This window comes from Sardina pilchardus, chromosome 2 (assembly GCF_963854185.1).
Source record: "Sardina pilchardus chromosome 2, fSarPil1.1, whole genome shotgun sequence".
Taxonomy (NCBI): domain Eukaryota; kingdom Metazoa; phylum Chordata; class Actinopteri; order Clupeiformes; family Clupeidae; genus Sardina; species Sardina pilchardus.
This window is the reverse complement of record NC_084995.1, coordinates 12,087,172-12,112,608: the sequence shown is the minus strand read 5'-3', so window position 1 is coordinate 12,112,608 and position 25,437 is coordinate 12,087,172. Positions and strand designations below refer to the sequence as shown.

The 25,437-nt window shown below is 47.8% G+C and overlaps 1 protein-coding gene and 1 non-coding gene across 5 annotated transcripts in view; both read right to left on the bottom strand.

Annotated features, from left to right (window-relative positions):
- Positions 1-3,275: 3,275 nt before the first annotated feature.
- The window catches only part of LOC134063146 (transcriptional repressor p66 alpha-like), a 34,224-nt gene continuing 12,062 nt past the window's right edge, over positions 3,276-25,437 (bottom strand). The window contains exons 2-12 of one of the 4 annotated variants that reach the window (XM_062518852.1): positions 20,418-20,826; positions 14,785-14,926; positions 14,303-14,431; positions 13,684-13,761; positions 13,104-13,229; positions 12,647-12,904; positions 11,723-11,999; positions 11,157-11,491; positions 10,426-10,524; positions 9,402-9,642; positions 3,276-6,358 (exon numbers count right to left, since the gene is read on the bottom strand). In XM_062518852.1, the coding sequence (XP_062374836.1) occupies positions 6,222-6,358; positions 9,402-9,642; positions 10,426-10,524; positions 11,157-11,491; positions 11,723-11,999; positions 12,647-12,904; positions 13,104-13,229; positions 13,684-13,761; positions 14,303-14,431; positions 14,785-14,926; positions 20,418-20,812 (2,217 nt within the window). In that variant the 5' untranslated portion in view covers positions 20,813-20,826 and the 3' untranslated portion in view covers positions 3,276-6,221. The remainder of the gene's footprint in view (positions 6,359-9,401; positions 9,643-10,425; positions 10,525-11,156; positions 11,492-11,722; positions 12,000-12,646; positions 12,905-13,103; positions 13,230-13,683; positions 13,762-14,302; positions 14,432-14,784; positions 14,927-20,417; positions 20,827-25,437) is intronic. The other 3 variants (XM_062518851.1, XM_062518854.1, XM_062518853.1) reach the window with 3 other exon arrangements.
- Positions 14,605-14,686, bottom strand: LOC134075764 (small nucleolar RNA SNORD60). The gene has a single exon (XR_009938486.1). It is a non-coding gene; the product is annotated as a small nucleolar RNA SNORD60 (small nucleolar RNA).

The following is a 25,437-nucleotide window of genomic DNA, read 5'->3' as shown; positions in this document are numbered from 1 at the left end:
CCAGTGTTCCCTTTATTTTTTTGAGCAGTGTATTTCCTCTGTTAACTAAACAGATCTGTCAGGCAACATGTTTACGTTTCCTGTGGAGTCCAATGTTGCTGGTGTCTCCTGCCATCAAGAAACAACTTCACCTACGACAGTCTGCCTCAGATTGGTATCGGTGCTCTGCATGATTGACAGCTTGAATGCATGAATTACTCTGTACATTTGGAAAGTCCTTCAACCAATCAGACCGATCATCTGGATGCGCCTGGTGGATAAGCGTTTGTGATTGGTTCCAGCAAACGTGGACAGGAAGCAGGAGAGATAAATGAGCTGCGGGGCGAAATCCAATAGTCGACAGATCGGCGTGGGGTTTACCCAGTCTAAAACTCCTCACCATGTAACCATTTTCTCTTATCAAGCTGCCCTCATGATAGATTGGCGCCAACAGAACACTACAAAATCCATCCATAGGCTACATGAAACAATGGCACGACATCTTGGATCCAACACACTAAATCCATACCTATGAAACAATGGCATTGTTTTACTTTTACAGGGTCCTTTCTGACCTTATCAATCTTACTGCAGGATGCTTTCTACTTTTCATTTGTTCTATATTTTCTTATCTTTATTCTCTTGATTGCTTCTTATTCCCATTGGTGGAATGCATTAAGTTCTTGCCAGAGCAGGAGCATCTTCAATAAAAGAATATCTCCTCTCATATCTAAAACTTGTTAATTCTAGCACTTACCTGCTGAACTGACACTTAACATGGAACTCACTGCTGCACTAACTTGTCGCACTTTAACTTTTCTTTTACAGGTTTTTAACCGACCTTACTCGATACTCTCCTTTTTCAATGGCATCCACTGCCAATATTAACAATGACTTCTTAATCTTCAAAACAGAAATCAAAGATCGTTTTACAGTATACAGTAGCAAAAGCTCTATACTGATGGTCTATCACGAGCCAAACACCTGTTACTCCATCTGCAGCACCTGGGATTCCAACTGGCTCAGGTCTGGATCAACGGGAATCCAAGTACCAGGAAGATCGGATTCAAGAGCAATCTGGATGGAGAGCTAAGCGCTGGGACAAGAGCAGGACTCAATGGATGGAGGGTTTGAAGCGAAGCAGTCATTTGTAGGGATGATCACTGATGTCCATATGTGGCCTATGTCCTTTCTGCTTGTGAGATCCAGCGGTTTGTTAGCGTCTTGAACTTCACCCCTGGTCATCAACTGGAGAGCCCTTGATTTCACCATCGTTGGAGATGTTGTAATTGAGGACAATCAGATAAATGGCTGTCAGAGCATAACATCACAATAAAATCATTGTCAAGATTGTCATCAAATTCAATGTTGTTCCAGAAAATGTTTTCTGCATTTGAAATAATTAGCCAATACAAATGTAGGCCTATAGCTGTACCTCTTTCAAAAATGTAGGCCTATCTGAATAAAGAAGAAAATCTGTCAAATAAAAGGGACTTGCAATTATATTAACATATCATGACAACTATACCCCAGGCAGTCAATCTTTTCTACAGTAATTGGCCAATCCCTTGCCTCTGTTAGCAGTTTTACATGTTTGAACTTCTTCCTTTCAGAGGCTTGCTCATCATCTCACTCTCAAAACAGTAACACAATATTACCTTACTCGAACAACAAATAGCCTACTGTCCCTGTCTTTAACATGGTATAGAGTTAAAGAGAACTCCAGTTGATTGCAACATGGACCCTGTTGTTTGAGGTCACCGAATACTGTCGGTAGAAATAAAATGTGTTGTGTTGTGACTTGAGTTAGTAGCGCATGCTAGACGGAGCGCAGAATTTAGACAGTATTTGTGCCTCTTAACAGAATCCAAACGTCATTAAATGCTGTGCAACATGATCAAGATCCTTACGAGACACCACACCACTATGCATGTTTAACTCAGTAATTGTGAAGAAACAGAATCCAGTGTTTGGACTTCTTTAGCAAGTGATCGAAGGAAACAGATATGTTACACTACACAATTTATACTGTTTCTTCTTGTTCCTTGTGAAGTGAAAACAAGTTTTATTCTTTGACAATAATTTCATTTTGAGTCAGATTTTCAGTGTTTTAGTAAAATGAATGTGTGCAGAGAAATGAAGAGTTATAGTAGCCTGGAAAACCAGCGCCAACTGCTGGACGGCAAAATGTTTTGCCTGCATTTGGGTCTGGCCTCGGACCACTGTACATTTTGAAAACACTGCCCTGAATCTGGCAGATGGCAACTAAACCAATCACAACGCAGAGATGTGTTTTGAATCAACGCGGGCGAGGCAGAGGGCTCTGGGGCGGGGTTTTGAGGGACCGTTGGCCTATAGGCACAGACACGGTTTGAAAGACAACGGGTTGTGCTCATCAACAATGTTCCGTTGTATCCATTCATTGAGGCCAGACTAAATTAGACATCCAATCCATTTAGGCTGGTTTATCAGGCTAGAGTTATAGTATATATTTGACAAAATGTGTGTTAAATAACTATGCATGTTTAACTCAGTAATTGTGAAGAAACAGAATCCAGTGTTTGGACTCCTTTAGCAAGTGATCGAAGGAAACAGAGATATGTTACACTACACAATACTGTTTCTTCTTGTTCCTTGTGAAGTGAAAACAAGATTTATTCTTTGACAATAATTTCATTTTGAGTCAGATTTCCAGTGTTTTAGTAAAATGAATGTGTGCAGAGAAATGAAGAGTTATAGTCTATATTTGACAAAATGTGTGTTAAATAAAGTAAAAAAAATTTTTTGTAAGTTAGCTCTGGGGTATAAAATCAGTCTGCTGTCTTCACATATCGAAGATGACATCCACTCGGAAGGCAGAGGACAAACTGTGTAGAGCCAAACGTCTGCATTTCCGATTTCTTTGTCCCCATTAGAGTTTAACAGGTGTGATAATTCAAAATCCTCATGTTATTTTTCCCATAGAAAAAAATCAAGATCTTCTCATTTGGGCAAAGATGTTTTTTTCTGTAGGCCAACTTCAGAGGTCCAATAACCCAGGCTACTTTAGACTTGACTCTACTCTACTCCAAGGTACACACATACTGTAGAGGCTCCGAACACAATACAATAGCAATAGCTGGATGTCTATGGGCTTTAATTACTGATATTATGACTAAATGACTAGATATAAATCTTGAAACATTAATTAAACACAAGACAATCAGTCATTTCTACCAGATTCCTATCAAGCATGGTGATCAAAGGGGCATACAATTGATCGATAATACCAAAGCAGACAGACCAGACACACAAAATGAAAGGGTTAAAATTATTTTTTTATTATCACTTTTTTAATAGAACCAGAGAGAAAGAAAAAAGCCAACAAATCAAAAACAGAGAAACGAATTGAAACATTGATTTATTACATCAGCAGAAAAGAAGGCCAGGGTGCCTTTCGATTATGCTACTCAGAAAACAGCGCCTGTAACCCGGGGCGACGGAATGGTGTGACATCATTGGACAGCAGCGGCCAGGACAGTATATTCCTTGCTCTCTGATTGGCTGAAGCTTGTCATAAAGGCGCTATGATTGGTTGTGGAGACTTGACTTCCTCAATAGACCTTGGAAGTTGTCATCTTTAAGGATATATAATGAGATCCAGGTACCAGGGCAAAGACTGTACCCGGATCTCCTTATATGGGCAAAGATGTCAGCTTTTGGATCCTTTTTATACGTGAACTTCAGAGGTCTATATCAGACACAACATGGCTGTCGGAAAGCCCCAAAGGGGATGTAGATGGCCAAATCTACAATGAGACATGGTTAGACAGGACAACAGATTTAAACATGATTAATCTAGCAACACTGTTTTGTACAGTAGGGATCGGTGGGATTGGTGTGTGTTGTGTGTACTGAGGGAAAGGGCAAAGTTAGAGTTGTGTCAGGTAAGGAACCAATGTTTGTGACTGGGTGGTAAATGTGGACATGTGGTCCCTGTACAGCCAATCAGAAAACTCACGGTGGACACGTGCTCCCTGTACAGCCAATCAGCCAACCCGGAGATCACAAGCGAGAGATTGTCAATCTCAACGCTTTAGTCTCTGCAACTACAGAGAACATCTGTCATCATCAACAGTTTATCAACAACAACAGCTAGTTGAGGTTGAACAGAGACCCCTTCTACAGTCACAAACACGTCCACAGAGAACAGATCTGACCACCACCACCACCACTGCTGCTGCTGCTGCTGAGGGCCAGAGAAAGACCAGAACCCAGCCTGGTCTGCAGCCAGCAGAGGTGGGGCTGGGTGGTGTTGGGTGTGGCTGTGTGGTTTGGGGCGGTTATGGAGGTAAAAGTAGGAATCGACATCTTAAGACGACTGCATATCGTGGTTATTTCTGAGATTCTGATATGTTTTCAATCATGACATATGCACAACCCCGGGTTGACAACGTATCAGAATCTCAGAAACAACCATGCTATGCAGACGTCTTAAGATCGCTGCAGGTGGCTACATAAAGTCAAAATCCCCCCATTTTCAGACTTCAGAGGAAAGAAAGAACCCCCCCTCCCCTCCACTTCCTGTCCTGGCAGCTGATGAAAGGAGAGCAATGACAGAAAAAACAAACAAACAAACAAACAAACAAGTCAAAGAAAAAAAAAAGAAAAAATTGCCCAATATCTCCACATCACAAATTAGAACTCCAAAATAAATATGGCAGAGATGGCCCTTAACTCAAACAAACAAACGAAAACAAAATAATCCTAAGCAATAACTCAAATAAGTATAACAATATAAACACAGCCCCCCCCCCCCCCACCCACTCTTTAAGCTGGGGGGGGGGGGGGGGGGATAGGGTATCTACAGGTGGACTGAGAGTCAGTTCTGGTGAACTTTGACCGCTTGTTGATCTTTGCATGACGTACAGATCCACGTGGTGTGACTAACCAGCTGCTGTCCGTCTAACGTGTGGAGAGCGGGACCAGTCCGAGTCCAGTGGACTCCGGTGAGCACAGAGCCTCTCCACGGAGACATGCTGCCCACCAGCGTCTGGCGCTAACGAGGGGTGGAGGACAAACAGAAACACACATGAAAGATAAAAAACCAAAGAAGCACAACAGGCTTGTGGGGGTCTCTCATGATGTGACGAGGGTCTAACAGTTGCTCAAGCGTCTGAAATCAGCATCTTAAAAACTCTTAAGACTTTTTTTCTTTACGAACAGTCCAGTGATCGGGAAAAAAAATGACCACAAAGCAACACAAGTTACGGTCACAGATGCAATCACCAGCAGTGCTAAAGCCCCCTCCACCCACCAGCCGCCACTCAGCCGGCGTAAGGACGCACGCCCGTCTCCACATCCCTTTTTCCTGTTGTCGCCATATTCCGTTTGTGTTAGGTGGGAAGCCACAATCTGACAGAGAGACCGGAGAGGGCAGTCCCATCATCACGACTGGCAGGTGTCCAAGCCAGTAAAGTAGGGGTGGGGGAGGGGCTTTATAAAATTCCAGAAAGTCCACAAAGGGCTATTGTCATAATTCAGTTTGTTAGGTCTGGGCAAAAAAAAACAAGGATGATAGCAGGATTGACACTCACACTCTCTCACTGAAGGTCTTAAGTGACCAGATGTTGTGGAAGCCCTTTATACAGTCTTTTATCTAAATCACTTATTTGTTTTTTGTTTTTTTTCCATTAACTCCTTTTTTTCTTACTCTTCCATGATCATCTCTTTTTGTAATTGTATTTTTTTTTTTTACCATTATTTCATTTTATTCCAGTAGAAAAAAACCCATAATAGCGATAATAATATTAATATCACCCCAAGGAGAGGGAAGGACCATAATAACCAATGAAAACAGCCGCTCTAAAAAAATCAAAACAAAACAAAACAGAAAACAATGTGGGTGGGACTGCAGCAATGCCCCGCCCCTCCAAACATGTAGCTCCTCCTACTGCAGGGGTAAATGAGCGGGGTCTGAAAGCAGGTGCAAAAGAGGCAGAGCCAACAACGAAGGCAGAGCCTCCGCATCCAATCACCAACTGTGGCTCGGAGTTGCCGCCAATGTCTATATGGGCAAGGGGCTTGTGGGATAGCTGTGGAGGACTGTGCTCAGTAAAAATGCTAAGCTTGAAGAGACGAGACCATGACATCATTTCCAGGTGCGGGTTGGCGAATGGAACCGGAGGGGGGAGGGGGGAGGGGGGGGGGGGGGGTAGGGTGCAGCGGAGCGGGGGATCGGAGGGAGAGGATGAGGGTGAAGATTATTTCCAGGTGTTGGCGGTCTGAGAGAGCGATCTGGAAGGGAGCATGTCCAGCAGGTACTCTCTCTGGCGCTCCACGGACGACGACGAGGTCTTGTGGACCGACAGGCTGGGGTTCACGTAGGCCATGGTGACACCTAGACACACACACACGCACACACACACACGCAGAAACACACAAGCGGACACACACACAAAAAACAAAGTCATTGACATTTGGAGAGAGCCATTCAATTCAGCGGTTTCACTACGGGATGCCACTCAACACTGCATACAGGTATATTCCTAACACGACCTCCGAACGGTCACAGGCAGGGAGTTAATCTGAACAATCACATCCAGTCCTTCAGGCACAGTCACATTCACAAAACAGTCTAATCCTGAGGATTAAAGCAGTGCACAGAAAAACACAATGCCATTTAAAACCTAAATGGCCTAAATCAATCAGAACCATGCATGTGTGCATGCTCAAACACAGAGACATACAGAGATAATCACACAGACAGATAGACAAACACAGAGACAGACTGACTGACACACACACACACACACACACACACACTTACACACACATATACACAGAAATGCAGTAGAGACTGCACTCAGCAGCATTCCAGAGAGACACCGTTGCTCATGCAAGAGGAGGGCGAGGAGCAGCCAGCTCGGGGTCGGACCTGGCCCGCGGTGGAACCGGATCAGGCCCGTGGTGGAACCGGATCTGGCCCATCGGAGCAGGCCGCTCCCCAGAGGGGAGGAAGGGGCAGCAGTGTGAATAAGCCCAGCACTAGTCGGAGGAAGGGGAAGCGCCGACACCTGACTGTCACGTGTCTGATCTGGACTCCCAGACTCTCACTTTTCAAGCGCTTGAGTTTGACCGGTCTGACTTAGATTTGCCCCATTTTGACGAGTGTGAGTGTGAGTGTGAGTGTGAGTGTGAGTGTGAGTGTGAGTGTGAGTGTGAGTGTGAGTGTGAGTGTGAGTGTGAGTGTGAGTGTGTCTGTGTCTGTGTCTGTGTCTGTGTCTGTGTCTGTGTCTGTGTCTGTGTCTGTGTCTGTGTCTGTGTCTGTGTCTGTGTCTGTGTCTGTGTCTGTGTCTGTGTGATCTCTGCCTGGACTCTTTGCAGGGAGTTGAGAGGGGACATAAAGCTCTTGTGGCCTGTAGTACAGCGGAGGCCCACCACCACTTCAGAGACTGAAACAACAGACTGGAGCCCATAGGCCGCCTCCACACAGGGGCCAATCAGAGCCACTTACTCTCCTGCTACACAGACTACAACACAACCCTCCCCAGTCTGTCAACATACATACTGCACTGACCAAAACAAACAAACAAACAAACAAAAATTAAATATGAAAGATTAAAGGCAGGGGATGGGCAGGGCGTGACAAACGTGAATTTAAAAGTCATGAAGAACAAGCAAAAAGTACAAAAAAGGAAAACACAAAAAAAAGGACCAGTGATGAAGTTACGAGTGACAAAACTGAATGTGTGGAAAAGCGCTAACGATAGTAATGATGATGACTGTAAGGAAGATGAAGGGCAGATCTGAAGGGGGTGATCGTATAGACTGTATATAAGGGAGTGATTGCATAGGCTGTACATTAAAGTGCAACGCCGGCGAAAATTGACCAAAGGGTATTTTTGTGAAGGAAAATACATCAAATAAGCTGTGACGCGATTTTAGCTCTATAGTACTTGACCAACGAAAAAATACCAAGTCCAAAAATGCAAACAGTAGATCAGCTAAGGGCAGTGAGCAGACACACCAACTGGATTTACGAAGAAAAGTCACATAATTGCCTTATATGGACTTTCCTTCGAGAGGAGCTGGTAAAGGGAGACTTGGCGAGTGTTCTTACCAGTCTTCTGTAATAATCTCCGGGTTCGTGAACTACATTGTTGCTTTGTGTGTAGGGACCCAGAGCAAGCTACTGACGAGGTTTGGTGCCGTTATGAGCAATATTGCTGGTTTAAAAAAATTGCTATTTTGAAAGCGTTTAGCTTGCCGTCCTTAGCTAATCCACTGTTTGTGATTTTGGATTTTGGAGCTAGCTCTGTAGTGCTGGATCAACAAAAAACACTATCTCCACAGCTTATTTTTTCATTCAGAAAAAGAACCTTTGGTCCATTTTCGCCAGTTACACTTCAAAGGTGTTGACAGCATAGACTGTATAGTTAGGGGGTGACGGAATAGACTGTGATGGAATAAACTGTAGGGGGTGATGGAATAGACTGTGATGGAATAAACTGTATAAAGGGGGTGATGGAATAGACTGTGATGGAATACACTGTATAAAGGGGGTGATGGAATAGACTGTGATGGAATAGACTGTGTATAAGGTGCTGTGTCCACCAAAGACGTTTTTTGCGCCGACGGCGACAATTTTCAATATAAAGTCTATGTAGCTCAGCGTTCACAGCACTGAGCGCCCTCGGCGGAAAAAAGCTCTCGGCGCTGACCGTTTTTTACCGCAGCGCTCAGAGCGCTCAAGTTGAGATCTGTTCAACTTTTAGAACAGCGCCGGGCTTGTCAATGTCACTTCTCGTTATAAACCGTCTCTGGTTTTGGTAACTTAGCAACAATAAACACTTATCGAAGCGCCGAGAAAAAGAGGTTGAGGGCGCTCTGGCTGTAAAAAACGCATTTGGTGGACACAGCACCTAAAGGGGGTGATGGAATAGACTGTATAAAGGGGGTGATGGAATAGACTGTATAAAGGGGGTGATGGAATAGACTGTGATGGAATAGACTGTATATCAAGGAGGTGATGGAATAGACTGTGATGGAATAGACTGTATATAAAGGAGGTGATGGAATAGACTGTGATGGAATAGACTGTATATAAAGGGGGAGATGGAATAGACTGTGATGGAATAGACTGTATATAAAGGGGGAGATGGAATAGACTGTGATGGAATAGACTGTATATAAAGGGGGAGATGGAATAGACTGTGATGGAATAGACTGTATATAAAGGGGGAGATGGAATAGACTGTGTATAATGTATGTGGGGAGGAGAGGGAGGTCAGGACAGCTGGAGAGGAGCGCACAGCAGGACACACATTCAGAGGGAGGGGCCTCATTGCCCGTCAATCATTCACTGGTCATTTGTGGGGGTGGGTAAGAGGGGCTTCTGGGTAGTGGTGGTGGGCAAGTGGGGGGGCGGGGCCATGGTCTACCTGAGCTGACGCTGCTGGGCTTCCTCCACACAGCGGCGGCGGCAGCGGCGTTGTTGCCGTGGCTACCGTGCCTGCGCCCCCCAGCGGAGGCGGCGCTCTTACCTGGCCGGGCCACCAAGGCGGCGGCGGCCACCGCACTCTGCAGCTGAGACGAGGACGAGAAGGAGTGGCTCAGGCCCCGCACCCCCCCCACGCCCGACGACTGCACCCCGCCACGGGACAGCTGACCAGAGCCCGGAGACTATCGGGGGGGAGAGAGAGAGGGAGGGAGAGATTAATAACACTTCCAGTTAGCTCTTTGATTTCATTTCCTTTCTGGCACAACAATAAAAAACACACACAATTGGTCTAAATGCTTGTCAGTGGCCCAATCCCAATGTCCGGACTCACAGACTCACAGACTTTGGTGCGCGTTCTCGTGAAATTAGTGCTGTCCCAATGTCGAATTTCAAAAGGCGCAAGGGCTTGAGTACACACTTACCGAGCCCTTTCCGTGAGTCTGTATCGGTGCAGACTTCACCTAAGGGAATTACCCACAGTTCAAAGTGTTGTGACGTTTACCGCGGAGACCATAGGAAAATCCGGAAATAACAGGTAAAGGTAAACAACAGCATGACACACGTGCATGGTGCAAATGTCAGCAACGTCTTTGATATTAAACATCGCCAAGGTACATGTGATCTTGTGAAGTGCTGTCCCAATCCCAAATGCCTATCTGAGCCCATGTGGCCTCACACACTCACTCACTTAGCACCTGAGATCAATCAAAGTCTGTGAGTCTTTAGTCCTTAGTCCTCAGGGCGCACATTGGGATTGGGCAAATGAGTGCTTTGGGTTGCACTCTGAGCATAAATATGTGTTATATAAATAAAAAAAACTTACTTACTTTCTCACAAACACACACACACACACACACACACACACACAAAAGCTCTTGTCATCAAAATCTTTCTCTCTCTCTCTCTCTCACTCACACTCACTCACACACACACACACACACACACACACATTCGGAATGGCTCACCTGTTTGATGTTGGCATGGTGACGGGCGATGTTGGGGCTGGCCCTGCTGATGTGGTGCTGCTGCTGGAGGGACGAGCGCTGCTTCAGCTGCTGGGCCACCTGAGGACAGAGCAACAGGACACCAGTGAGACAGGACACGAGTAAACCAGAGAGACAGGACACCAGTGAGACAGGACAACAGAGAGACAGAGAACCAGAGAGACAGGACACCAGTGAGACAGGACACCAGTGAGACAGGACAACAGAGAACCAGAGAGACAGGACACCAGTGAGGCAGGACACCAGAGAACCAGAGAACCAGAGAACCAGAGAGACAGGACACCAGTGAGACAGGACACGAGAGAACCAGGACACCAGTGAGACAGGACACGAGAGAACCAGAGAGACAGGACACCAGTGAGGCAGGACACCAGAGAACCAGAGAACCAGAGAGACAGGACACCAGTGAGACAGGACACGAGAGAACCAGGACACCAGTGAGACAGGACACGAGAGAACCAGAGAGACAGGACACCAGTGAGACAGGACACCAGAGAACCAGAGAGACAGGACACCAGTGAGACAGGACACCAGTGAGACAGGACACCAGTGAGACAGGACACCAGAGAGACAGGACACCAGAGAGACAGGACACCAGAGAGACAAGACACCAGAGAGACAAGACACCAGACAGGAGAACAGAGAGACAGGACACCACCAGCGAGACATGTGTACAGATGTTCCAGTCTTACCAGATGCTCTGCTTTGACCATGTGCATGGCGCTGGAGGAGGATGATGAGGAGGATGAGGAGGAGGTGTGTGGCGATGAAGAGGCGGCGGCGGCCGTCTGCTGCAGGATGCGCTGCTCCATCTCCTGCTCCTGCTGCAGCGCCTTGACGAACGCCGCCTTCAGACGGCTGGTGTGCTCCGCCTTCAGCACCTTCTTCTGATTGGACGACATGCACTGCTCGCACAGGACCGTCCCCTTGTCCCGGCGCCAGCGGCAGGTGAAGTCGGTCTGACACTGGACGCAGGTGAACGGCTCGTGCGACTGGTTTGCAGAGGCGACCGGCAGACCCTGCTTGGCTGTGGGGAGACCAATGAGAAGGCACAACTCGTTTACTCACTTATTCATTCATTCATTCATTCATTCATTCATTCAATTTTAATTCCACAAACTAAGTTATCTGTCTGCCTGTGTGTATGTATGTGTGTGTGTGTGTGTGTGTGTGTGTGTGTGTGTGTGTGTGTGTCTGTGTGTGTGTGTGTGTGTGTGTGTGTGTGTGTGTGTGTGTGTGTGTGTGTGTGTGTGCGTACCTCTTCCCAGGTCCAGCAGGTTCTGCACCACCTCCTCCAGGCCCACCAGGTAGATGAACTCGTTGTTGGCGGCGGAGGGCAGGAAGTTGAGCTCAGGGGCGGGCGGTTTGGGGGGTGGGATCTCCAGCAGGGTCTTCTCCAGCTGCTTACGCAAGGCTAGCTTAGCCGCCGCCTGACGGCTTGCCGGAGAGTCTGCCTGGTTGCCACCGGCGACGCCGCCCACACCCACCCCTGCCGATTGCGAGGTCATCGACGACTTCATGTTGGTTGGGCTTGACTGGGGTTTCCATAACACCATGCGAAGAGACAATGTTTCGTTACTTTTTGTTACTTTCATGGATAGACACACATCACCATTTAAAGACAGCTACTGAAACTAAACTCCATAATTATGTGTGTGTGTGAGCGAGAGTGTGTGAGTGCCGTGTGTGTGTGTGTGTGTGCATGTGTGTGCATGTGTGTGCACTTGAGTCTGTTTGGGTATGCGAGTGTGTGTGTATACATGTGTGCATTTGTGAGTGTGAATATGTGTGGCCTTGCATGTGCGAGTGCCCATGTCAGTGTGTGAATGTGTGAGCGTGCGTGTGAGTGCCCGTGTGTGTATGTGTGACAAGCAGGCTGATGGTGGGCGTGTGTGTGTGTGTGTGTGTGTGTGTGTGTGTGTGTGTGTGTGTGTGTGTGTGTGAGTGTCCACCTGTGAGATGTTGACGAGCAGGCTGGTGGTGGGCATGTGTCTGTGTGTGTGTGTGTGTGTGTGTGTGTGTGTCCACCTGTGAGATGTTGACGAGCAGGCTGGTGGTGGGCATGTGTCTGTGTGAGTGTGTGTGTGTGTGTGTGTGTGTCCACCTGTGAGATGTTGACGAGCAGGCTGGTGGTGGGCATGTGTCTGTGTGTGTGTGTGTGTGTGTGTGTGTGTGTGTCCACCTGTGAGATGTTGACGAGCAGGCTGGTGGTGGGCACGTTGGCGACGCGTATCAGCCCTCCTGACTGCAGCAGCTTGTGGCTCTGGTTCCCCGAGGACACGGCGGCCCGCGGCGCCAGCATGAGGGGCGGAGGCCCGGAACCCGACCCGGAGCCCGAGTGGTGCTGGTGGTGCTGATGGTGCTGATGATGCTGATGATGCTGCTGGTGCTGATGCTGCTGACGCAGAGACTGCAGTTGCTGGGGCGACACCGAGATGGGCTGGAGGAAGAGGAGGAGGGGGTGGGGGTGGGGGGAGTTTAGGATTTAAAACACAATCATAATGAGGGGCTTTCAGGAGTGCTTTCATCTTTCTGTGTGTGTTGTGTGTTTTGCTTTCTTCAACACTCTCCATTGCGCCACCGTTGAATTGAACAGAACACAAGCCGTGTGTGTGTGTGTGTGTGTGTGTGTGTCTCACCGGTGCTCCCCTCACTAAAGGAGGCATGATGATCTGGGAGTTCTGGGAGCCATGTTTGGACACCTGCTGGCCTCCTCTGACCAGTGGGGGCGGGATCACAGCACCAGAGCTGCGCCCTGACAACACCTGTAAACAACAACAACAACAACAACAACATGTCTAAACAGGAACACCAGTGAGCACAAGTGCTGTGCAGGTGAATAGGATTATGATAATGATGATGATGATGATTATGATGATGATGGAGGGTGAATAGGGTTATGTGGTGATGACGATGATGATGATGATGAGGGTGAAGAGGGTTGTGTGGTGATGATGATGAGGGTGAAGAGGGTTATGTGGCGATGATGACGATGAGGGGGTGAGAAGGGTTATGTGCTGATGATGATGATGAGGGTTTTGTGATGATGAGGGTGAATACGGCTATGTGGTGATGACATGGTATGGTATGATAGTGGTTTAGCTGCTCTGTTCTGAAGGCAAATGATAGTGGTTCAGCTGTTCTGTTCTGAAGGCTGGTCACACACAGATACACACACTGGGCAGGCCTGTGTGCGGTCAGGATCAGTGGGCGCCTCACCTGTGGTGAGCCCTTAGCGGCAGTGAAGGAGCCCCTCACTAGTGGGGGTGGAGTAGCAACAGCACCAGAGCCCACCGCCTGAGAGAGAGAGAGAAAGAAAGAAAGAAAGAAAGAAAGAAAGAAAGAAAGAAAGAAAGAAAGAAAGAAAGAAAGAAAGAAAGAAAGAAAGAAAGAAAGAAAGAAAGAAAGAAAGAAAGAAAGAAAGAAAGAAAGAAAGAAAGAAAGAAAGAAAGAAAGAAAGAATTAGTATGTGTATTCGCACACTCCTCTTGAGCGGTTCCATTGACCCTTTACCTCTGTCTGTCTTTATGGACAACACAATTTCAGTCTCTTGGTAGGCTTGTGCCCGCGTGGACCTTGGGCAAGCTGCTCTTCTCACGCCGTGTGTGTGAGAGAGAGTAAGAAAGAAAAAGAGAAAGAGAGTGGGACTGTGTATGTCTGTCTGCCTGTCCGTGTGTGTGTGTGTGTGTGTGTGTTTGAGAAAAAAGAAAAAGAGAGAGAGAGATAGAGATAGGGTGTGGGAGTGTGTCTGTCTGTCCGCCTGTCCATCTGCGTGTGTGTGTGTGTGTGTGTGTGTGTGTGTGTGTGTGTGTGTGTGTGTGTGTGTGTGTGTGTGTACCTTGGGCTGGCTGTCCTTCTGCATCTGACTCTGCCGGAGTCTCTTGAGCAGCACCAGTTTGGCCTCCTCTAGTCGTAGCTCCTGCTTCAGCTGCTTAATAATGCGCTCCCTCTCCTCTGGGCTGCTCTTCTGCACTCACACACACACACACACACACACAGTCAGAGTTAGGCCAACACCCAATAACACATTGGGTCTTTTTGAACAGGTATAAAAATGTGTACGCGTAAGTGTGTGTGTGTGTGTGTGTGTGTGTGGGTGGGTGTATGTATGCGTGTGTGCGTATGTGTGTATGTGTGTGTGTGCCTCAGACGTACAGTCGTAATCAAATGCTGTTCAGCAGCTCATACGAGGTGTCAGAAAGAAAAAGAGTCATCAATGGCACAAGGGAATGGGAGCAAATTAGAAAAGGGCTGACTGTAAGCGTATGTGTGTGTGTGTCTGTGTGTGTGTGTGTGTCCTCAGCAGGTGTGTGTGTGTACCATCAGCAGGTCTGTGTCCAACTCTTTGAAGTGGCCATTCATTTGTGGGCTGGGGGAGTCGTTGTCTGACAGGACAATGACATCATCATCGTCATCGTCATCATCTTCAGCTGTGGGTGGACTATTCTCTTTCTTGATCTCACTGGAGGAAGAAAACAAACACACACACATAAACACACACAAAAGCACAAGCAAACAAGCCCTCATAAACAGATGTTCCCAACTATATAATCCACAGTGGACTGCTAGAGGAGCTTTAAATCATGAGCGATGATTCAGGTCCCTTGAGCTCCTTCACCTCAGCTGATCCCATCTCCTGCAGTACACCACGTGTCCACCAGAGGTCACCCTAAGCAGCATGAGCGTGCGTTGTGTGCTTGACTGCACAACAGCAGAGTGTGACGCCACGCACCGATACACCCCATCTGTCCCGCCATCACACAGTCCCAGCTCTGCCACCATGGAGTCACATGACCAGCTAGGCACCCGCCCCTTACACAACACCACACTCCCAATGGCCACTGGGCGAGTCAGTCATATGAAACAACTGCCATGCTGAGGAAATCGTGTGGATGCACTTTTAGGGTTCTAGACTAATCATGGACACAGTAAGGATGGTGGAGAGAGCAGTGCTCAGACCGTGGAAAAAACATAAACTGGCTTCTGTACAGCTGTGTGTGTGTGTGTGTGTGTGTGTGTGTATTAGACAGCTTCTTTATAGTTACTGTGTATGTATGTGGGTGTGTGTGTGTGTGTGTCTTGGGAAGCTTCTTTATAGTTACTGTGTGTGTGTGTGTGTGTGTGTGTGTGTGTGTGTGTGTGTGTGTGTGTGTGTGTGTGTGTGTGTGTGTGTGTGTGTGTGTGTGTGTGTGTTTAAAGTTTGACTTTTGGCACCAGGGTTAAGCCTGACTCGAGTTCCTCCTGGACTTGGGTGATCAAGTGACCTGATCGAACTGTGTGCTTGGAACATGATAGAACTGTGTGCTTAGAACCGCAGAACGGCTAACTGAGGGCATTTTTCAGACCGACAGGGAACACATTCTTGAACCGGTTTGGTTCAGAATGTTTCAACAATGGGTGTTGCATGCATAAACAACATGTTAATGAGATGCATAAATAGAAGGCTGATATGACTGCGTCCCATAAAAACGGCAGAAATGTACTGTGTAGAATGCTAGTTAACGTCTGCAGTGTAGTGCTAGCTGACTAGTTTTGGTTACTCATGGCAACAGTTGATAAGGAGGGAAAACTCATGCTTTCGGAGTGACATGCCCACTATGGTCCGCAGGGAAAAACATCAACAAAACAATGTATTGGCTCCTGCTCTGAACCCAAGTGTCACATTCTGAACCAGTTTTTGTGTGTCGAAACCAACCAACGGTTCAAATGTTAGTTCTAGAACTGGAACAGAACGGGGCCTCTGTCGGTGGAAAGCGATCCTATGATCCACCACAGAACCTTAGAACACAGAACCTACTTCCTAGTTCATGTTCTTGATGTTGAGCTGTCTGGAACATTCAGACCAAAAATAAATCAGACCGCAGAACTAACGGAGTGACATGACATGACATGACAGTGTGCTTAGAACCACACATCAACCAACTAACTGACCTAAGATTTTGTGTGTGTGTGTGTGTGTGTGTGTGTGTGTGTGTGTGTATGTGCAGCATCATCACAGAAAGTATGAAGGCTAAAAGATGGGTTCATTTTCTCTACTGCCAAAATAGAGCTGAAAGAGGCCAGACACATTAACCTCACATTAACCTCAGAAAAGACCATTTACAACACTGCACAGACTCTTACTGTAGCATGCTTCACAACCATTTACAGTAAGTGCACACAGAAGAACGCCCTTACCCCACGACAAATACACACACACACACACACACACACCGTTCTCACACTCTCACCACTTCCGGCCTGGCGCAGCAGACACACGGAACATGGGAGCGCGAGCCCTGCTACCGTCAGCACCCAGACAGGAAGTGATAGCGAAGCGAGGCGAGGGGAGGAAGCTGGTTGAAGCTGTGCTTCAGGAGGTCGCTGTGGCCGCGTTCTCTCTCGCAGCCTGCCGCTTCAACCCCATGCTGACGGGAGGGGTGCGAGTGTGTGTGTGGGTGTGTGTGTGTGTGTGTGGGAGGGGGGAGAGGGAAATAGCCCTGCCCTATAGGGTTTCCAGGGATTTGTTGGTGTTTCTGTGACGCGTGTGGTTTGTACGGTGCAGGTGAACACACAGCAAAGGAGTCTGAGCATGTGTAGGGTGGAGCTCCTCCTCCTCTATCAAGGTGGTGGTGATGGGGTGTCAATAGGGACTGTGGTGGGTGAAAGGAGATGGATGTGTGGGTGTAGCGCTCCTTGTTTTATTCTGGATGAATGTAAAAAGGAGCCTGACTGTGGGCATGTGTGTGTGTGTGTGGGGGGGGGGGGGGGACTTCCTGTGTATTAATCAGTCTACAGAAGCTGGTCACATGACCAAGTGTTTTTCCCCACACAGTCATCATGTGACACCATCCACCCCCCCACCCCCCTTACGGTTCCTTCCAAAGTGGAAACCATGGTAACGGCCGGCTAGAACCGGTTTGACACATGGCCTTCATTTTGTGGAGTGAAGTAGGGTTCAGGTGCTGCAGAAAATGGTGCCACCACACTACTTTACTGTGCCATCATAGTGTGTGTGTGTGTGTGTGTGCGCAAAAGTGAAGGATCACCCAAAAGGCTGACATGGCACCAGTTTACATGACCAGAGACCACCATATGATCATCACACATCACCACATTTCACAATAAAACAGTGATCCCAAACCAGACAACTGACTGGTTCACAAATGTGACCACAGAGCAGTGCCCACAGACCAGATAACTGATAGACCAGTTCACAAATGTGACCACAGAGCAGATAACTGACCAGTTCACAAATGTGACCACAGACCAGATAACTGACCAGTTCACAAATGTGACCAGTGACCGGCGCCTCAGTCCTCCCTTTCCCACTGATGAGTAAGGTCTGTATAAAGATGAGTATCCCCCTGGAGCAGCCTACAGCGGGAATGCAGAGACTCCTTTCTGCTTTCAGACCTCCCCTCCGCACTATATGCAGATCCTTGTCAAACGGATGGTCGACCTCTCGTGTGATTCAGATATGATGCTTACGAGCGGACATTAGCCGCGAGTGACACCGACGCAGATGAACATAATCTCTGCATGGTTGAACAGGTTGAACACACACACGTACAGAATCTCTGCACGTTCTTTGCATCGTTAAGACATAATGTCCGTCGGAAATAGGGGGAGTAGTGTAACAGCCGGCTATGTCCGGTTATGCTGTTCAGATATACAGTACAGTATGCTCCAAGCGCTTGATGTCCGCAGGACATGCGGACTTGCACCAATGTCTGAAAGTAGCTAATGAATAAAACAGAGCACTGCCCCACTCTCAGATGCTCCCCCTGCCGTAGGGTTTCCCACATGCAGGCTTTATGTGGGGGGCCTCCCAGGTATATCAACAGCTGCCCGAGTAAAACTGGCAACACGTTTTCTATACCGTGTATCTTTCATTTAGAATTCATTTAAAACAACAGTTCTTGTTCTTGTTGCTTCTTCAGTTCTCTTAACGCGCTGAAGCACCAAACACAGATGGAGAGGTAGGAGAGGAGAGGTGCGTGGCTAAGATGGCTTATTACGCCTGAAGATGCTGGAAGAGGTGCGTGGCTAAGATGGCTTATTACGCCTGAAGATGCTGGAAGAGTTGCGTGGCTAAGATGGCTTATTACGCCTGAAGATGCTGGAAGAGGTGCGTGGCTAAGATGGCTTATTACGCCTGAAGATGCTGGAAGAGGTGCGTGGCTAAGATGGCTTATTACGCCTGAAGATGCTGGAAGAGGTGCGTGGCTAAGATGGCTTATTACGCCTGAAGATGCTGGAAGAGGTGCGTGGCTAAGATGGCTTATTACGCCTGAAGATGCTGGAAGAGGTGCGTGGCTAAGATGGCTTATTACGCCTGAAGATGCTGGAAGAGTTGCGTGGCTAAGATGGCTTATTACGCCTGAAGATGCTGGAAGAGTTGCGTGGCTAAGATGGCTGCTGGAAGAGTGCTTTTTTTCTGAATTCATGTATGCTGACCAAAAGTATTGCCTTGTGTGCTAAATCTGTACAGCACTACAAGCTACACTGAACAGCAACATCCATTATTCTAGCACAATAAATAGTGACTCATCATATCACTCAGAGCTGCCATCTCCAGATGCATACCACACACACACACACACAGACACACACACACACACACACACACACACACACACAAGGGGCAAAAATGACACACAAGTGATCACCTCACACCAGGAAAAACAGGAAGTGAGGTCAGCCGACGCCCAAAAGTGCAGGGCTAACTTTTCTATCTTTTTTGGCATCCCCCTCCTCCTTCCCTCCTCTTCCTCTCCCCTCCCCTCCCCTCCACACACACACACACACTCTCTGTGCTCTGCCGGTCCCACCCTTCTCGCTGACCTCAGCACTTCTCTCGTCTCAGACAACTCCTCCCCTCTGCAATGCATCCTGGGAAGAGTCCATCATCCAGAACACACATCCCACTGCTTAAACAGAGACGCCCCTTACACTCGCTCACACACACGCACGCAAACGCACACGCACACATGTACGCACGCACGCAAGCAAACACACACGCACACACAGCATCATACACACTCCTCATATCATACACAGACATTTAGGCTACCTTTGGCAGGCAGGCAGACAGGCAGACACACACACACCATCACCTCATATCATACACAGACGTTAAGACTATATTTGGCAGACATACACACACACACCCCATCACTTCATATCATACACAGGCGTTTAGGCTACCTTTGGCACACACACACACACACCATCACCTCATATCATGCACAGACGTATAGGTTACTGTTGGTAGACACAGACACACACACCATCATCTATCATGCACAGGCATTGAGGCTACCTCTGGCAGACACACAATCACCTCATATCATACACAGGCGTTTAGGCTACCTTTAGCAGACACAGACACAGAGACACACACACAGACACACACAATCACCTCATACACAGACGTTTAGGCCTCCTTTGACAGACAAACACACACACCCCATCACCTCATATCAGACACAGAGTTTTATGCTACTTTTGATAGACAGACACACAGACAGACACACATACACATACCCCCCATCACCTCATATCATATACAGGCGTTTAGGCTACCTTTGACAGACACACACAGAGACAGACACACTGACATACACACCATCACCTCATACACAGACGTTTAGGCTACCTTTGGCAGACAGACAGACAGACACCCCATCACCTCATATCACACACATACCATATCATGTCACATGGCCCAGCTTTCCGAACGTTGAATATTAAACACACACACTCCGATAACCCTCACCTCTCACACACACACACACACACACACACAGTCCTGTCTCCTTTCCACCACATAAAAACACACACACAAACACACTTCTGTGTGTGCTCACAAACACATACACACAAATCTCTCCAACACTCTTGACATACACACCCACCCATACCCACACCCCCCCCCCCCCACACACACACACACACACCGCTCCCCTCACCTCTTGGTGCTGGTGCTCATGTCCATGGGCTGCTCCCCCGTCTGCACCTCCACTTTAATGGTGGCCTTCACCTCTGCTCCGCTCAGCAGGGCGGAGGAGGAGGAGGAGGAGGAGGAAGAGGAGGTGGTGGTGGTGGTGGTCCTCCCCGTGGGAGTGGTGGGTTCCACCTTCGGCCGGCACCCCTTCTCTGACCTCTCGGTCATCTCGGCCCTCTCATCGTGGCCCGTCATCTCGCCCGCTCCCTCCAGGCACGGCCGCTTGGCCTCGGCCTCAGGGGGGTCGGTGACGGAGGTGGTGCTGGGGGTGGTGGAGGTGTTGCTGCTGCTGGGGGGGAGCGAGTCCCTCTCTAGCGCCCTCTTCTGGCTGCGCGTCTGTCGCACGGCGTCCTCCGACATGACGGCTGCCACTGCTGAGAGAGAGAGAGAGAGAGAGGGAGGCGGAGGAGTTTAGTCCAAGTTCATCATTATTTATTTGTGTCCATTCTAATGCTATTCAGCAAATGTCGTCCTGAGTACTAGAAGGTAGTCTTGTAGAGACAGAGAGCAAGGGGGTGAAGAGTGAAAGTGGAGAGTCAGAGGTAGGCAGAAAGAAAGTGTAGAAGACCATAAGAAAGGGTAAACAAACGAAATCCAACACCAAATGTTTTGGCACAAAACGTCACAATATGCTGAACTTGCAAACACCAGCCATCAATGCATGACCTCCTCTCCACTACACAGACACAAAATGTCCAAAATCTGCGGTCCAGTTTTATACCTAACATACGTAGGTGATCATGGTGTCATGGCTATCTAACATACATGTGTTCATATGGTCATGGCCACCTAACATTGAATGTGTTTATAGGGTCATGGCTACCTAACATATGTGTTTATAGGGTCATGGCTACCTAACATATGTATGTGTTTATAGGGTCATGGCTACCTAACATATGTGCTTATAGGGTCATGGCTACCTAACATGTATGTGTTTATAGGGTCATGGCTACCTAACATATGTGCTTATAGGGTCATAGCTACCTAACATGTATGTGTTTATAGGGTCATGGCTACCTAACATATGTGCTTATAGGGTCATAGCTACCTAACATGTATGTGTTTATAGGGTCATGGCTACCTAACATATGTGCTTATAGGGTCATAGCTACCTAACATGTATGTGTTTATAGGGTCATGGCTACCTAACATATGTGCTTATAGGGTCATAGCTACCTAACATGTATGTGTTTATAGGGTCATGGCTACCTAACATATGTGTTTATAGGGTCATGGCTACCTAACATGTGTTCATGGTGCCTCCACACATAGCTACCAAACATATGTATGTGTTTATAACACATTTACTACAACTGGTAAATAGACAGAGAGAGAGATGGCAGTTAAGTCAAATGGAGAAACACAAACAGAAAGAAAGAAAGAAAAAGACAGACAGACAGACAGACACAACACAGACAAATAGACACAACACAGACAGACAGACAGAGAGAGAGAGAGAGAGACCTCACAGACAGACAGACAGAGAGAGAGAGAGAGAGAGAGTGATACAAACACAGTAAGACATGGTTAGAGATGGCTCAGCATGGCAAAGTGTGGCCATTCACACAGATACACACACTAGATACAGAAAGCCGGACACGTGTGTGTTTGTGTGTGTGTGTGTGTGTGTGTATGTGCGTGTGTGTGTTCATACACACCCAGACCAGGCCACCTCGAAATAGCCGAGGCCTGCGGCCTCACGGACCGGGCTCAGAATCACACAGCAGACAGGAGGAGTCGGGTGTGTGTGTGTGTAGACTTTAAGAAAGCCTACCATACAGACAGTACTGCTGCAGTACCTGGTGTCACAAAGCCTCCCAAAACTTACTCTCACTTGTACACAAACAAACACACACACACACACACACACACCAACTCTCTCTCTCTCTCTCTCTCTTCTCACACACACACACACACACCACCATCTCATCTGATAAAAGATAGCTGACTCAAGGACTTTCTCTCTCTCGCTCGCTCTCTCCCTCCCTCTTTTCTCTCTCTCTCTCTCTCTCTCTCTCTCTCTCCTTTCCCCCTCCCTCCTCCCATAAGAGTGACATCACAGAGCCACACATACACATGACCCTACCCAGGATGCACTGGGAAACACAAAGCACTTTCCCCAGAACCGGTTTGAGCCAGTCTGCCAGAGAGAGAGAGAGAGAGAGAGAGAGAGAGAGAGAGAGAGAGAGAGAGAGAGAGAGAGAGAGAGAGAGAGAGAGAGAGGAGAGAGAGAGAGTGTGAGTGAGTGAGTGAAAGAGAGAGAGAGAGAGAGAGAGAGAGAGTGTGAGTGAGTGAGTGAGGGAGGGAGAGTGTGTGTGTGCATGTGCGAGAGAGAGAGGAACAGAGACACTAAGAACATGCGTTAACCCTTCATGTGCCAAAACTGTGGATCACGTAGACGCAGGAGAGGGAGGGGTGGGGGGAACATTCCAAAACAGAAGTCTGCTTGAAACCCAGTGAACACTGGAGTGAGAGGAAACAGAGGCCTAAACACACACACACACACACACACACACACACACACACACACACACACACACACACACACACACACACCTCACCCATTGAGGGGGGCATATCAGCAACAACCCAGCCCAGTCAGACTTCTCTCTTGTGAGCATGTGCGCATACACATAGACACACATACACACACACATATGCACACACACAGGCCTCATATTCTCCTGCTGCATAGACCTGCCTTTGTTTCACCCATTTCTATATTTACGGGTTACGTAAACACTGCAGTTCCACAGTGGTGAAAGAAAGGGTGAGAATGACAGAATGGATGTATGAGAGAGAGAGAGGAGAGAGAGAGAAAGAGAGAGAGAGAGAGAGAGAGAGAGAGAGAGAGAGAGAGAGAGAGAGAGAGAGAGAGAGAGAGAGAGAGAGACAGGGAGACAGAGACACAGACGGAGATAGACAAAGGGATGGACAGACGGAGAGACAGACAGACAGATGAGCGTGTGCCCTAGACCTACCAAATCGCCGTGGTGACGATGGGTCAGATTTTTGGAGCATTGGTTCTGGATGGCAGATTACAGTGGGCTTACACTCAGGTCACACAGAGTACAGCGCACACACACACACACACACACACACACACACACACACACACACACACACACACACACACACACACACACACACACACACACACACACACACACACACACACACACACACACACACACACACACACACACACACACACACACACACAGCAGCATAAACACAAACACACACTTCGCATGAACATAGAGCTGTACCCATCTTCAAACACACCATACAACTCGCTACATCACCGACATCATGACACACAAGTCAATACCATCACCGAGAGATCATGACCTCCTGCCTTCATGCAGGCCTGTCAGACTCGAGGGCAAAACTCTGTCTCGAGGGCAGGACAAGACCTAGACTCATGACTTGAGCACTGATGACCCAGACGCGGACTAGAGCTCTTACATGGACAGCTTTTACATTCGGACTCTTATCAGACGGAGACTTTTTTTATTTCTTTTTCTTAACTCTACTTCTATCAACCTTTTCCTAAATATTCCTGATGGATAGGATCTTTCTTGTGAATTTCTTGTGTAGTATGGGAAGCATACATCTCCCCATCCCTCGCTGTCATCAGTATTCTGATCTGAAGCACCTGTGTGTGTGTGTGTGTGTGCGCTATTTGGCGTTTGAAGAGGTGACAGCTGTCACTTGTGTCCGACTGGACTGGGGTCAGTAGGGACTCAACGCAGATTCAAATCAGAGAGGAGAGTGAGTCAGAGTGTGTGTCTCATCACCTGAGCCCCACCCAACACTAATGGCCTCATGGAGACACACACGTACACACACACACACACTCAACACACCCTCACAGACACACAAATACACTCACAGACACATACTCAACACGCCCTCACGTACACACAACCACACTCATCATAGCACTCATGGAAACAAACACATAATATACTCAGAGACACATAGTCAAAAAGCTCACAGACACCTTCTCGGTGCACCCTCAAAAACCCCTATGGACTCAAGGCTGACTCTCACACACACACAAATATTCTCAATGAGCCCTCACAAACACTCACAGACTCAAAAGCTCATGTCTAACTTCTTGCTTTTTGCAATGTGTTAGCCTACCTATTCAATTAAATTTGAGAGACAGGCAGAGAGCATAAGACAGACAATTTGAGAGACAGACAGATTGTGTGTGTGTGTGTGTGTGTGTGTGTGTGTGTGTGTGTGTGTGTGTGTGTGTGTGTGTGTGTGTGTGTGTGTGTGTGTGTGTGTGTGTGTGTGTGTGTGTGTGTGTGTGTCCTTGTGTACACAGATTGGTATGTTGGCCATACACAATCATGTGTGCATGTCCACAGAATGGCTCCCAGTGATCAGGTTTCATGTAGCTAGAGGGGGAGAGTGCCCATCTCCAGTCTCCCCCAAAAAAGGACACATCTCAGCACCAGAGATATGTCCACTACTACAGTAGTCATCAGGCATCGTCATCTAGCCAGAGACATGACCACTACTACACGAGTAGCCGACAGGCACCGTCATCTCGTCAGATACATGTCCACTACTACACGAGTAGTCATCAGACACCGTTATCTAGCCAGAGATATGTCCACTACTACCCGAGTAGTCATCAGACACCGTTATCTAGCCAGAGACATGTCCACTACTACACGAGTAGCCATCAGGCACCGTCATCTAGCCAGAGACATGTCCACTACTACACGAGTAGTCATCAGGCATCGTCATCTAGCCAGAGACATGTCCACTACTATACGAGTAGTCATCAGGCACCGTTATCTAGCCAGAGACATGTCCACTACTACACGAGTAGCCATCAGGCACCGTCATCTAGCCAGAGACATGTCCACTACTACACGAGTAGCCATCAGGCACCGTCATCTAGCCAGAGACATGTCCACTACTACACGAGTAGTCATCAGGCATCGTCATCTAGCCAGAGACAT